At 39.7% G+C, this 14,776-nt stretch overlaps 1 protein-coding gene across 4 annotated transcripts in view; it reads right to left on the bottom strand.

The window, feature by feature from the left end:
- Positions 1 to 7,365: 7,365 nt before the first annotated feature.
- The window catches only part of TNFRSF19 (TNF receptor superfamily member 19), a 62,369-nt gene continuing 54,958 nt past the window's right edge, over positions 7,366 to 14,776 (bottom strand). For all 4 annotated transcript variants that reach the window (XM_048294895.1, XM_048294896.1, XM_048294897.1 and 1 more), the window contains 3 exons: positions 14,570 to 14,672; positions 12,076 to 12,476; positions 7,366 to 9,626 (listed from right to left, as the gene is read on the bottom strand). In XM_048294895.1, coding sequence (XP_048150852.1) covers positions 12,083 to 12,476; positions 14,570 to 14,672 — 497 coding nt within the window. In that variant the 3' untranslated portion in view covers positions 7,366 to 9,626; positions 12,076 to 12,082. The remainder of the gene's footprint in view (positions 9,627 to 12,075; positions 12,477 to 14,569; positions 14,673 to 14,776) is intronic.

Genomic DNA, 14,776 nt, shown 5'->3' with positions numbered 1-14,776 from the left:
CCAGTGGTCAGTGTACCACAGGGACTTCTTTATCCTGTCTTGAACTTGGGACTTTGCACAGAGCTCTCAGCCAGGAGAAGCACCTTGGTGCCCACTTTGTGAATGTTGCAAAGAGATGATGGATCCTCAGCTGGGATTCCCCAGCAAAAAATCCCCATCCAGAACAACACTGGAAGAGCTTGCACATGGTAGTGGCAACATTTTCAGACGGTCCTGAATCTGGGTTTCCATACACCACAAACTGATGGATTAATTGCGGACAGGAGTACATCCTTCAGCTGCCAGAGGTCCATGAGTAGTGCTAAGAAAAAGGCTCACTCATCAACACCAGTTTGCAGTTTCCCACTCCATAACCTAATAAAGAGCCAGAGTCAAGCAGACAAACAGCAAATGCTGTGTTGAGGACATTGCAGTGTAGTGCCTGTGTCCTGTGTAAAAGCCATTCACCCACTGGAAGACTTTGAGCAAACACCACCAAAACTTTGCTAAAGCAAAGGGAGGGGTAGATGCCACGGTAACACAGGATTGCTCCCGCTGTGACAGAGGAGCAGCTGTGAGCCATGGCCATGGCATCACTTCTGCCTTCGCTGGGGGCAGGTGAGGAGTTGCAGAGGGACTGGGTCAGCCAGAGCCCAGCCCTGATTAGCTGCTGAAGGGGCTCTTGAAAGTCCCCATTTTAGGGCCCTGTGGTTTTCTTTCCTGTAGAAGTGTAAGGATTGTAATGGCATAATATAAAAATATGTAATTCTATCATTTACACTGGATCTGTTCACCAGCAACAGCTGGTGAGGGTGAAGAGGTGAGGGTCTGAGGTGGGAGTGGGGTGCTGCCAGTGAGCCTGCAGGGAGTGGGTAGGTGTTTCCCTGCCCAGGCATCCCCTCCCACTGCCTGTGGGGACTCTTGCCTATTTTGGCCAAAATTAGACTGGATTCTTTGTTTCATGTCTTCCATCTCGCTGTTCTTAAGTTTTTGAAGTGTTTTAAAACATTAGTGTTAAAATAATTTCTGTTGAACTGAGTACAAACAAGTAACTTGGATGTGATTTGAGCTGATTTATAATTAGCAGTTCTAAGCAGGAGACTAATTTAACTGTGCCATCCTTTCTGCAGTAACTCCTTTGCTCTTTGGTGATGTTTTCCACCACCCTAAGAGCACAGGAGAGAATGCTCTCCTGTGTCTCAACTATCAGGTCAGCCCAACCTGCTTTGACTCACCCATTTAGGAAATTGAGCTGAATACCGGGTGTGCAAAGCAGATCTGATATGAAAGATTATTTATTTTGCTATAGTATTTTGTGGTAAGATTATCTCAGGGAAGAGAAAGTGATTGTTCCAGGCCAAAAAAGAGGGCACCTTTGTGTCTCCAGTCAGTTTAAACCATCACACTTCCCACTGTCCTGTCTGTAATCTTTTCTATAGATAATTTTTTTGCAGCACCTGAGGGTAAGTCCTGTTACCAGCAATTTTTACATAATGTCCTGGATAGTTCTGTCTTGCTGCTGTGACTTCCTTGTCCCCAGTTTTCATGGAGGATTCTCGCAGAAAAATCCCAATCAAAAATCACCATTTTAAGCATTTTACCATTATCTTTCATTTCAGAAGCAGCTGTCCCCAGATAAGAATACAACCAAATAACCCCCTGGGTAGATTGGCTTTGAATGTGAGCTCTCTGCCTTTCTAAAAGCAAGCTTTGCCTCGTGCCTGTGTTACATCTTCCAAATTAATGGAATTAAACCCCCAGTTCTGTTTTCCAGTGGCAAAGGGGGATCAGATCAGGCAGTTGAGGAGAGTAGGAAACACAGGCCTGGAGGAAGGCAGGCAAACAAGTACCTGAAAATTGCAGCCGTGATAAATAAGACAGGTAGGAAAGAACCATAAAACAGGAGGAGAGGGGATAAGAGAGAGAGAGATTCCTTTCCTGAGTGGAAAGAATCTTCACTGTGAGTCCTGTTTCTGCCATGGGGCAGGGGATGGGCAGGACAAATCCTCCTGTGTCAAGAAAAAGGGGTAAATGCAGCATGTCTTCTTCACAAAATGGATTTTTTATGAAGACTAAGAAGATAAAATTCCTGGTATGCTTGAGGGGCAGGGTAATTCTAGAGAATAGAAGAGTTTTCTTTCCTACTTGTTTTCCCATGCAGCCCAGGGTTATTTAGCTAAGCTTTTAATACACAAATGGGAATTTTGCTGAATGATTCTCCAGCACAATTTTATGCAATTTTTTTTCTCCTGTCTCTTTCCACCCCCCTTTTGTTTTCTTTTGTCTGAACTACCCATAAGCAGTGGTTCAATAGCAGACTTTTAACAAATGGGTTGCTGGTGTGGGTTGGGGTTGATCTGGTCAAAGATGTGGGTGTGAGCTTTTTTTTTTTCCTGGCCTGGTTACTGGGCCAGGGGACAGAGCAGCAGTAATAGCATGAAGCAGTAGCTGATTCCAGGGCTGTCTTCTGGGTGGCATTAGGATATCTGCATTTCTTTTCCATGAGAAACAGTAATAGAAGTCTAGCAAAATCTGAATACAGTCTTTTTTTTTAGTTTTGTCCAAAACCTGAGGTAATTAGGAAAAGAACAGAGATTGTCAGGCATTTAAACCCTCCGGCTCTTGCAGCATGGAGTATGACAAGGCCAAACTGAAAGACAGCTTCTGCTCCCTAAGATCAGGTAAGAACTATGGGAGTATCCTCAGAGGAGCTGCAGCAGCTGTAGACCTTTAACTGGATGAAAAGCAAACATTAGGAAGCAGATCCAAGGAGGCCTTGCTTCCAAAACTTTCAGTTGTTTTTGGTTCACCCCCTCAGCTAACAGATGATAATAATTTCTATTTAATTACCTCTCAGCTGCTGCAGTTACAACACTGATTCATCTGCAGAAGGTGCAATATTTTTAGGCTTCCAAGCACTTTTACAGCTATTTGCACATGTAGGAGACTTGCACTTACATATTTGCACATGTAGGAGACTTGCAGAGGGAAATCAGCTGCAAGAGGCTGCAGTGTGTGCTGGAAGTGCCAGCCCTGCTCCCTGTTCTCCCCTGCCTCCTGCAGCTGTTGCTGCTTCTCCCACTGCCCAAAGTCCACTCACTGCAGAAAGGCAATAAAAAGATTTCTTCTCTAGGAAAAGAAAGCATCTGGGCCATAAATGCAACAAGCACCCCTCAGTGACACTCTTTGTATTAGGAAACATCTTCTGGCACTCAGGTATTTTTCAGGAATCCCTACTACAGCACTTGCCAACACCTTGACTAAACTCCAACACTATCTATTTGTTGTTGAAAGCCACAGGAGATGTAATTTAAGGCATTCTTGAGCTCTTCCCTGCAGATCCCACAGCCTCTCTCATTGTATTAATGAGAGGTCTGAACCCACAGGGCTTGCTTCTTTTAACCCATCAATACAATAGGCATTTTATCACCTAAAGGATTTAGAGTCTCTTCTGCCTGAGTCCATCTGTTCTGCCAGTTGAAAAACAGTGTATGAAGATAACTTTGAAGTAGTTCTTGTCTATAAAAAAATTGGTTAGTCCTCCTTGAGTAACCAACAAATCCTCCAAAGTTTAGAGCATATTTAAAAATACAGCTTAAACTGAGGATTACAGTAGATTGAGGGTTTAACGTGGAGAGTAGCTGCACAAACCTTCCCAGAGAAACTTCCTTAGGTGAATTTTCACAGCATTTTGTCAAGGTGTACAAATTTTTTTGATTGAGGATTTTTGTTTCTTTGTAGTCTCAAAATAATCAAAAAAGTGTGATGAACTTTGACAAAATGTGTTATGTGCTGGAATATTATGGGTCTGTTTTGGTATCTCAGTCAGAAAGATATTTTCACTTGCACAGGTGCAGTGTCCCCTTAACTTCAATTGTTGAACATCCATAGGGATAAGGTTTAATAAAGCTGAAACTCTGATAAAGGAACACAACCACTGTTGTATCTAACAACGTAAACCAGCACCAGGCTGACCAAAAACTTTCTTTTTTCTCTTGCAACAGAGAGACAACAAATGGCCAAACTGATACTTGCTGTTGAATTTGTTCAGGTTAAGCTCAGCTGGCAGATGTTGCAGGAATCAACATAAATATGCAAGAAAGCACATTTGCAATGCAGGGACAAAACTGGTGTGGTAGATGCTGTTACTCTGCTGATTCCAGATCTGCCTCATTTTGCTTTGGGATGGTGCAGCATTTTTGTGTCTTTAAGTGAACGTGAAGTTAGAGAAGTAAGGTGGCTGTAGACTAGTGCTTTAGTTTGGCTTTTAAAATATGTTTTGCAATGTAATGGCCCATTTTGCTCTTTTTTTTGGTGCACTAAAAGCTAGACAGTCCTTTCTCATTAATCTTGTTTGATAATGAATAACCTCTGCTGCTGCTGTTCTGTTCAATATTGGTCTGTGCAATACCCACGGTGTGGAAGCACAGGCACGTGCAGGCACAGGACAGACATCCCCATCACAAACATCTGGAGATCCCCTCCAGCTTAGGAGCATTCAAGCAGCTGCTGCACTCTCAGCTCCTCTGTAGGGGCCAGACAGGGCCTCTGGGTGCTACCAACCCTGGCAGAGAGACTGCATCCACTCCATGAATACTCCAGTGTGGTGCTCTGAAAAGTCCCGAAGGGAGCCACAGCGGACTGTCTGTAGGTCATTATAGTAACATTCCCCCCACCCCCAAGGCTCCCATATTGGCCTATGAAATGTCTAGGGCACTTGGATTATTGGGCTGAAAGGCATTTAAAAATTTGAAACACAACCTTTAGGTTTTGTTGGGTTTTTTTTAATGTTCTCAGTTCATTTTGTAATCTCTGCCACACGCAGTGTAAGTGCTTGGGTGGTGTACAGGTCTCCCCTGAACTGGTCCACAGTGTTCTGTAATTTCCTCACATTAAAGGATTTAGGAGTAAAATTGGTAACTGACCTGGACAATGCTCTGCCTCAGGTCATGTGCAAGGTGACAAGTTTATTACTTTATCCTGTATTTATGTATGTTTATCGTTATGTTCCAGTGAACTGTCTGATACAGATCTGGGGCAAATCAAAATGATCTCTTGAATTCTAATGGTTTTGTTTTTTCTAAGCTGTAAATCAGTGCTCTCCCTTAACCTATTGGTTACAATCAAATTTTGGTATATTAGCTGCTATACTTAGGGGAATTTTCACATACTAAATAGCATGTGAATTGTCCATCCATAAACTGAGACCTGGGCAGAAGAAATGGAAAACTCCACAAAGACTGAGGCTCAGGGGAAGCACTTTCTAAAAGCTGCCTTCCCTTTTTGTCTGCTTTTCCACCAATGCTTTAGAAAAATAGCATTTATAACCTTTTGAACAAGCCAAATCTCCCTTTGTCAGGACAAAAAAAAAAAAAAAAAAAAAAAGGAAAAAGAAAAAGAAAATAATCCAGTGGTGATAAGGATTTAGAAAATCAAATGATGGGAAAAGCCCCTCAGTCCTACTCGGCTGACCCTGCTGTTGAAGCTGTGGTGCTGTGTAGAAGCCTCAGGGTGCCCCCAATCTGCCACCCTCTCCATCAGTAGGCTATTAGAAAACATTTCCTCTAATCCCATCATTCGCTGCTGTTGTGGAACCCAGCAGGCTCCCCAGCAAATCCACCCACTCTTATTTTTATCTTGTTGAAAACGTTACCTAATCGGACATAATCGAAACGGCTCATGTGCTGCTCTGTGAAGAGCAAGTGGGTTTTACCATTACTCAGGCCAAAACTAAATATGGATTAAATTGCACCCTGCCAGCACAAAGTGTGCATTGTGTGGCTCTGCTCTGCAGTGCCCAGCCTCAGCTTGCTCGGTGCCTGATAAAACACTGCACTCCCCTTCAATCCCCCTTTTTTAAGAGGGCAAAACAAAGCAGCAGTGTCTGCGCTGGAATGTGCTGCAGGTAGCGATCTAAACCTCCATCACCAGAGACAGGGAGAAGATTAATTTAATGCATGAAGGTTGCTCCTTGGAGGGACTTCATAGGAATGCAAACCAAAGGCCCTCAAAGAGCCCACAACAAAGGAAAAGCCATGTGATCTCAAACTCCTGGTAGGATGAGGAACACTGGATTATGGCCTTGGTCTACCTTGTAGAAAAGGCAGGAAATACTGTTGTACTGAATAGCAAAGCAAGCAGGGAAAAGATTTTTGGGGTGGGTGGGTTTTTTGCAGACCTTTTGGAAAGTTTGGCTGGAAAATTGCAGCCTTGTTAATGACATTTATATAGTAATTGATATGAGCAAATGTGTATGCAAGTGGTCACACGTAGCACATGTTCTGAGTTGCACTTTGTTTCCAGACAGAATATGTATCTGTTTTTCAATTCCTGTTTATTTCTTTTTTTTTTTTGATTTTGGAGGGGCACTCCATTGCAATCCTGGCAGTGCTGAGAGTCATGAAGCTCCCTGTTTTGGCACAAAGTGACCTCCCAAACATGCCCCATACTGCTGTGCAGACTTGCACACCTTCAAGTGAACTCCAAGGACACTCAGGTGGGCTGGGCAGGTGAACTGCTGCCACTTCTGACAGTCACAGCAGAAAACAAGTAGGAGACTGCTCAGGAGTGCACCACATGGGCACAGGGGTATAAGGAGTCCTTACTATTCTGGGCAGGGGATCCCCAGTGAAGCTCTGAATTATGTACTTCAAAGACCACAGAAATAACAGCAATACACCAAGAAGAACCAATGGGAAATTTGCTTGACTAAACCAGTGACAGGGACAGAGCAGCTTTCGAGTTTCCCCCAACCTTTCCCTGGCGAAACCGTGTTCCCACACTCCAGCACGAGCACCCAGGCTTTATGTTATCTGCCATCCCTATCTCGGTTCAGTTTCCAGCCACAGCTTATGGCTTTATCATAAGGACCAATTTTACGCAATTATCAAATTACTCTTTCTTCTCAGTCTTCTACTCTTGTCAGTAGGACCACGCCATTCCTTTCTTAATCATTTAAACTGGGGCCATGACTCCAATCCTGCTTCAAAAATACAGCTCCTCTCATTTACTTATCTGTCTTGTCTGAAACAGCCTACTTGTGTGGAGCACCAGGTTCTCTTTTCTAAGACATTGTAATCTGTGGTGCTTACCAGCTCTCTCCCCCCCACCCCCCCATTTCTTGAGAAGCAGAATTTTTAAACTTAAATTTTTAAGTTTTGAAGCATTATGATTTTAAGCATTGATGTTAACTTACTGCTTCTTCAGGGTCCTCCTGCTTAAAGAATGATGTTACTGCTAAACAGCAAACATCTCAAGACAAAGATGCACCAAATTCTACCATGACCTTAACACAGTTACACCATTATGGAATTCTAAAAGAATTAGAAGAATTAATCATTAAATTTGTATAGAATGCTATTATTAATTTGAGGTCAACAAACCAAGACTGGTTCACATAATGTTTTATTCACAAGTAGAAAAAGTATTACAAAACAATTTATACAAGATTTTAATTTACATTTGTTAAAGGAGTATTTAAAACAGCACTGTAAGTCCCTAGACATGACATGTGGGCAGGCTAAATGCAGTGGTAGTGTGTGTTTTCTATTGGCATGTACAACATTGCTTGCCACAGGCAATATACAAAGGACCAATTTGGTTAAATTAAGAAAAAAAGTATATACAAAATATACACATATATTTAAAAAACACTCTTAATTTTTTCCTCCCAATTTGCTCTCAAGCTGTCACTCCGTAAAAAAGAAGAGCATCTTTCTCTAGGGTTGCTGAACAAAAACAATTATACAAAGTTTAAATTCCAATGGGAAAACATACTTACTGTGGCAGATGCTGGCAAAATTTTTGAACATCGCTTTTTCAAGAACTGTTACTAGTGAAAAGTTAAATTTCCATATGTTCTAAAAATACTTTGCCATATACTGAAATGCACATTGGATATTTTTTCTATTTACAAAGTATGTACAAAGAAGCACACATCTCTTCATGCACATGTAGTGAAAAATAATGTTCTGTAACTTCTTAAATGTATGCAAGTATACAAAGAAATTATTCAAAACTACTCATATTTAAATATATACATGAAAGTATTTATCTGAGTAATTGTACTGTATAATTGCTTATTATTCCATCAGTGACCAAAAGGTGGAATCTGCTACTTGAAACACCAAACCAAACAACAGCAAAAAAATCACTTGGGTAACTTGTTCACTTTGGTTTGAATTTGGGAACTGTTATTCATGGCTCTTGCACAAATGAATAATTTCACTGGGGAAGAGCTGGAGCATCTCCCTGCCACGGCAGCCTGTACTGTTTTTAGCTCTTCTTGTGCATGTCCAACCTTCTTCTGTGTGTTCCAAAACAAAAGTCTTTTTCCATAATGGATTCTGAATACTGTCTCAACATTTCCATTGCCACACAAACCATGTGTGGAAAGATGAGTAATATTAACTGCAAATTTGCATCTGTTTTGCTGATTGCTTTGCTTTAGTCAAGGCACATTGGGTACTTTAAGGAATAATTGCTAGAGTTCATCACTGACAAGTGTGAGCCTGTTGAGTCTAACAAATCAGTAGAGGTTACCGGGATTATCCAGAGAAGCAAAAACTATTTTAGGGATGAAAATGGCTGAAAAAAAAGGTATTAAGGAATGTGATAAAGCAAATTGCTTTTTATATTTTGTGTGGAAAATTTTAATTGACACAGTACTACAGTGAGTACAGAGTGTCTTGAATGAAAGGGACTCCTAAATGAATTAATTAGGTCACCATGAAGCTTGACCCTTAAAAGTAATGCATTAATAAAAAATCTTGGCAACAGTCTCACTGTATAAATGCTTTCATGGCACACCTGCTATAGTCTGACAGTTTGATTCGACAGTTGATTACAATTATTTCAACATCCAAAATTATATGCTATAACAAGAAGTGCTGTATTCCAATACTGAGACTACTAATTAAACACAACGTCCTTATCTATATGTCTGACCTTCGTTCAACTAAACCTAATTTAAAGCTAATCTCCTGCTACATTAAACAGAACAATGCCACCTCCCAGAAATGTAATAATTGGATGGAGGGGACTTCAACCATACATACTGTAACATGCTAATTTAACTCCCCAAACTAGCTTATTGACTATATTGTAATACATAATAAACGCTTCAGCTTAATAACAGGTGATCCTTGCATAAACAGAAATAATTTTTTTACATCCTTCAATAATAGGAATATTATTTAAATTTAAAACCAGCAGAAAAAAAAAAAAGCCTAATGCATGCACAAATCTGCCAGAGTAACTGGCACCCTGTTGTCCCACATCTTCTGACACCTGTAGCCATATTAAGAGACCCTCCCTAAACACACTGAAGCATTTGTATTTTCTGCTGTATTTACATATACTATTAAGCTCACTCTGTAAGATGTTTTGAGATTCTGTGAGGGAACAGAAGAAGAGATGCAAAAGGTCATAAATCCGCTTTCAGGGTCCTCATAGGATGCTCCTTGAAGTTTCACTTCACAGCTGCTACAGCTCAGACACAACTGCTCAGAAGGTGTGAAATGATGCTATTTTGTTCCAGCTGGTTTGGGACCCATGCAACACGGAAGACCAGACTATGTTTGATGAGAATCAGCAGGGAATGTAAGGGAAGCATTCAGCTTTAGTGCTGAGAGAAATAGCTTCAGTCCCTAAAAAAAAGTGACAGGAGCGTGGTTACATAAATTAATAAGAAACCTGTATGTACTTCTATATTTGACTGAACACTAAAAGAGTAGAGTACACTTACTGCTTGCTGTAAAAATTCACTTAAACCTGAAGATTGAAACTATATTAAAACCCACATTAAAAAGCTTATACTTGAGTGTACACATATAAAAATATGCTGTATTCTGATTTTATGGTATTATCGTCTTTGAAATATAATAAAACATTGACCTATGCAAGACTGTAATACACCCATAGGCAGTACAAAGACCATTCTTCCCTCAAAATATTTTAAAAAGACATGAAAGATGAAGGGCAAGTGGGAAAAAATTGTATAGACTGAGATAAAATAATTTTCTTGGAGTTGTACAGCTGGCCAGTATTCATCCTGAGAATACATCTCAGGTAAGCCTAGTCCTGGTCCTGTCCTGTGAACACTACTGAAATTTCTCTGCCAAAAGTGCACACATAATGATGCACTGTAGAGTCTGAATGTGGAGAATGGTACAAAATGAATCAGTGGGGTCTATTGATGGAAAAAATATGAAGAAAATATGAGGAAAAATATGAGGAAAAAAATGAAGAAAAACTTAAGCCTCCCAAAGAAGTTGATTATTCAAAATTATACACAAATCTCAGTAGTAATAGAAGATAGCAGAAAACTATCAAAGCATACAGGATTTTGAGATGCTAGAAAAGCTGTCTCCATACACATAGGAATCAAGAAAATTTACAATTCATATACCACAACAAGTATAGTGAAATAAAAGCTAATTTTTGTAGTCATATTTTGAAATTCTGTGGTTCTTTTGATCTAAGAAAACTTAAATAATATTAATCGCATACCTCTGAAGTTGATGCATGATTTAGTGGGAAAACACCCACAAACTTCTGATTTTTTAAATCTTGTTAATATGGAAATGCATTCCCTTAAAACATCAAGAGAGCTGGGAACTAGCAGTGTTGAGATCTGCAGCCATAGCCACATCACTGTCCCTTCCCACACACAGCTACAGGATACGACAGTCCCCGCATGGTACTGGGCACACACAAGAAGGAAGCCATGAGAGCTGTGATCCAACACATGGGCAGAGAGCGCCCAGCATCGTTACAGACAGAACTTTGTGCTCTAAATAACACATTGAGAGAAATACGTGCCACCTGGATAAGGCTGATATTGTCAGTGACAGCAGCAGATATTCAGGGGCCTAAGTCCCACTGAAGTCAATGGCAAAACAATTCTTGATTGAACAGTTCCCATCCCCTTCCTCCTCTTGACAATGTCACCTAAGCAATTAAGGCCGGATTTACAAAGAAACTGTTGCACTTACATGTTTTCAGAATGCGCGTGTTTTTTGCGAAATACTAATTACTGTCTACTTCATATTTAGGAATAAAACAAAAGTGGCATGCAAACCAAATGGAAGAGGATCAAAGGAATGAAGTTTTATTTCTGCAGATGGCCCCAAATTTTCATAATTACAGATAGCATAATTTTCTTAATTAAATTTGATGTATATTAGTGGCAACTTCTTGTGTTCCTGCCTCTGAGTTCATGCACGGGAGACTGTGTCAGCTTTCCAGCCACAGCCTGCATAAGCCTGGAGTAACACCACCACGTGTCATCAGCACACAGGCCATAATTTGGGATCCTTTCACGGATTAGTTACTTGAGGCTCCACGTTACTCCCAAGAGTAGAAAATTCCATTTTAAAAATACAGAGCATAGTTAATATTCAAAAAGATATAATGATGAAGCAGTAGCAGAATGACTTTTTGTGACAGTTCCACTGTTACATAGTTGAGACAATTGTTTATCACCTCTTTGCATTTTGACCTCAGCCCTGCATTTTCTATGACCTTTTATAGATTAAATTGCATTTTATGGACAAACTTATGTTTTATCTGATGACATGGGAATATAAATGGCATTACAAGGCATTTGAGATTCTATTCTGTTTCTACTACTACTGCAGTAACTCCACAGAAAGGCTCTGCAAATATTTTTAGATGAACACTTGTATGTCTTTAATGCTTTGTTTGCAATAAGCAAAGCCAACTCCTCAGTTCTCCCTCATAAACAAAGGCTAGCCTCACATAATGGTTTGGTCATAAGGCTATTAAACTGAACTTTTCCCTTGAAATTTAATGAAAAAATTCCTTGATAAAAGCTGACTGGTGTACAGACTTACCCCTGTATTCTGGTTAATATTATTTCAACACCACAGTTTTCATAATTACACCTTTCAAATTCAGTTAATGATTTAAAAATGTGAAACTGCTGGATCTCTTGCAGAGTTTTAATTTATTTCAGCAATAGCTAGGTGTAACCTATGGAGACATATAACCCTACACCTTCTTAGAATTCTATTTTTATCTAGCTCTACATGCCTGGAGCACTCATTCTCACTCCTTTGTAGTTACGTTTTTTACCTCTTTATCAGTCTGTAGAGTCATTTGTTGTTCCATTACACTTTGTCTTTGGCTGGGTTTCAGCAGTCACCGAGTTCTGAAGTGATGAAGCTTCTATGCATGTTCTGTGTTCAGAGATTTCAAAGGACTTTGCAACATTTCCATCAAGAGACTTAGCTGAAAGAAGTACTTCACTTAGTTCCTGGTTATTATCCAATCCAACAGTGGCTGCATTTTCAGTCTCAGGGCTGCAGGACTTTGCAGATCCTCCAGCCAGTTCTGAATATGATTCACAGACAGAAATGCTGTCACAACAAGCTGAGTTTTGCATAAGAGGCCAAGCATCTGGAATGTCTCCACAGGTGGAATGTGAAAGAGAACCAAGGAAAGCAGGAATCATTTCTCCAACAGAATCAGAAGCTCTGCAGAAGGATAAAAGGCACATGGTTTACAAAGCATTCCAGAAAATATTATCAGTATTGTAATTACTGTCATTTGTAATTATAGGTATTTCAAGAAGGTTTAACAGGGTTACATTAATTCTCTAGAGACATCCTGTACAAAAAAAAATCTATTGAGAAGGAAAACAGTTTGTTCTTTGTCTGGAAATGACAAAAGCTCTGGTGAACACTACTTCAGACAGTGAATCCAGGATTCCAGTGAATCCACTGAATCCAGGATTTCTGCCCATAAACAACCCCCAACAGCTGGTGTTGTTTAGGGTCAGAAATATGACAAAAATACTATAGTAGCATTCAGACACAAACACTGCCACAAAGAAGAAGGATTTTGTTTTTTCTCAGTGTATGGGGAGGGGAGTATTAAGACAAGATATAACAGGCTCAAAGCGCAGCAACAAAGATGGTCGGGCAGACTCTGGAATCTTCAGCACTAGGGGGGTTTGGTAGTTTTTTGTTTGTGTTTGTTTTTTCCCCCAAACCCTAGACAGACAAATATCTAATAGAAGTAAAAGAAGTAAAGTGGCTTCAGACTGGGAGAATGGAACAGGCAACAAGACAAGACTGCTTGAAACTGTGTGTTTGCTTTAAACCTGAAAATGCATTCACTTTAGATTTTCCAGTTTGTGCTGTCTAGCCCTCAAAATGTGACAAGTTTTTCTCCTATTCTCTTTCACATGGAAAGGACATAGTATTAAAGAAGGGCAAGCATTATTTTTATTTTATGGAAAATGGAAGAAAGTAGAAGTGGAAACTCAGTATTATCTACCTCAAGTATATTTGAAGTGCATGATAATAGTGACATGTGCCAAACTCTGTTAAAAGTCCAGTAGTGTTTTTCACTATATATACACCAAAATAACTATTAACAAAACCAGAAAGTTATAACAGTATATTTTATTTCCAAAAACTGTCTAAAGATTTATAAAAATGCCAAGGCTATATAAAGTCTGACATGCAGTGTGACAAAACTCATCCCAATTAACATGCGTATAACAGATTTTAAGTAGCCTTACTCATTTCCAAAACATGATGCTTTAATAGCTTTGATATACACACAAAGCATTTTCAGAGATGAGGCCAAAAGTCAGGACATTGCACCACAATTGAAGGAAATACATTATTCTGGCAAAGGAAACTGGCATAAACTCCATTTCTACTGGAAGGAACCACAGGATCTTTGATGTCCACATAGCATGGATATTACAGTTATTTTTAAAGCCTTAACCAAAAGATTCCTCAAAAAGTACACAGCTCTCCATTTGTCAGCCTCGGCGGTATACAAGGATGACTCAAGCTTGTCGGCATTTAAACAAGTTGTTAGAGAAAACTTAGATATTTGTGCTTAGGTCGCTAAGTCACCTTGCGCAAACAATACTTATGAAGAAGCTGCCTCTACATTTTTAGTTACATGTGGCCATAAGAACAAAACAGCTCAAGACCAATTCAAACCTTATATGGAAAATTATTCTAGCTAAAAGAAATAAATACATCCTGTGTTAAAATCTGTAACCAGGAAACTCTGAAGGACACCATAAATTTTATATATTTAGCTCATGGCCCTGCTGTAAAAATAACTACTCTACTACTGCACTTAGCTGATCAGGAGAAAATAAAGGTTAAAATCTGCTAGAAATTCAGAAATAATAGATATTTCAAACCTTGCAGTCCTAAAGAGTTCCTAAAAAAAAAATCTTCATGCCACTTGTAAACTGTACCTCAGTCCCACCAGATTCACAGGTTTATGCAGCAACTTGCTAACCATTAGCAGAAGAGGGGGTGGCCAAAGCCTCTGAGGTACCACAGAATAAAATGAAGATTATCTGCTAGTCAGAGAAGCCACTTCTTCAGAGGAGCCCATGTATCAAGTCAGCATCTACTAAGTAATACTTAAGTTTTTCACCATAAACCTGTTCTTGCACAACATGGGATGATATGGCTACAGTTCATCAAAATCCCTCATTCCACTTCAAGCAGCTGTTGTCTCTGTATAAATATTACTTTGACTGCATAAAAAAATACTTCATGTTTAATACACATTTGTAAAACTAAGTTACCTTTCATTAAGTGTGGTCTGTGAGTGGAAAGCACAACTGTGACTGCTGTGCTCCATGCTACAGGTTTCATCACAGCACAGTGAGGGAATCAAGTGAACTGGTCCTAAGGAATGAAAATTAATTTAATAGTGTTAAAACTGTCAAAGCTCTGTATAAACTTAGCCTCTTTTCTTTTTCAAACTTGAGTATTGGTTTGCCAGTTACATT

Source organism: Corvus hawaiiensis, chromosome 2, assembly GCF_020740725.1.
Source record: "Corvus hawaiiensis isolate bCorHaw1 chromosome 2, bCorHaw1.pri.cur, whole genome shotgun sequence".
NCBI classification, from domain to species: domain Eukaryota; kingdom Metazoa; phylum Chordata; class Aves; order Passeriformes; family Corvidae; genus Corvus; species Corvus hawaiiensis.
This window is presented reverse-complemented; position numbering and strand designations above follow the sequence as displayed.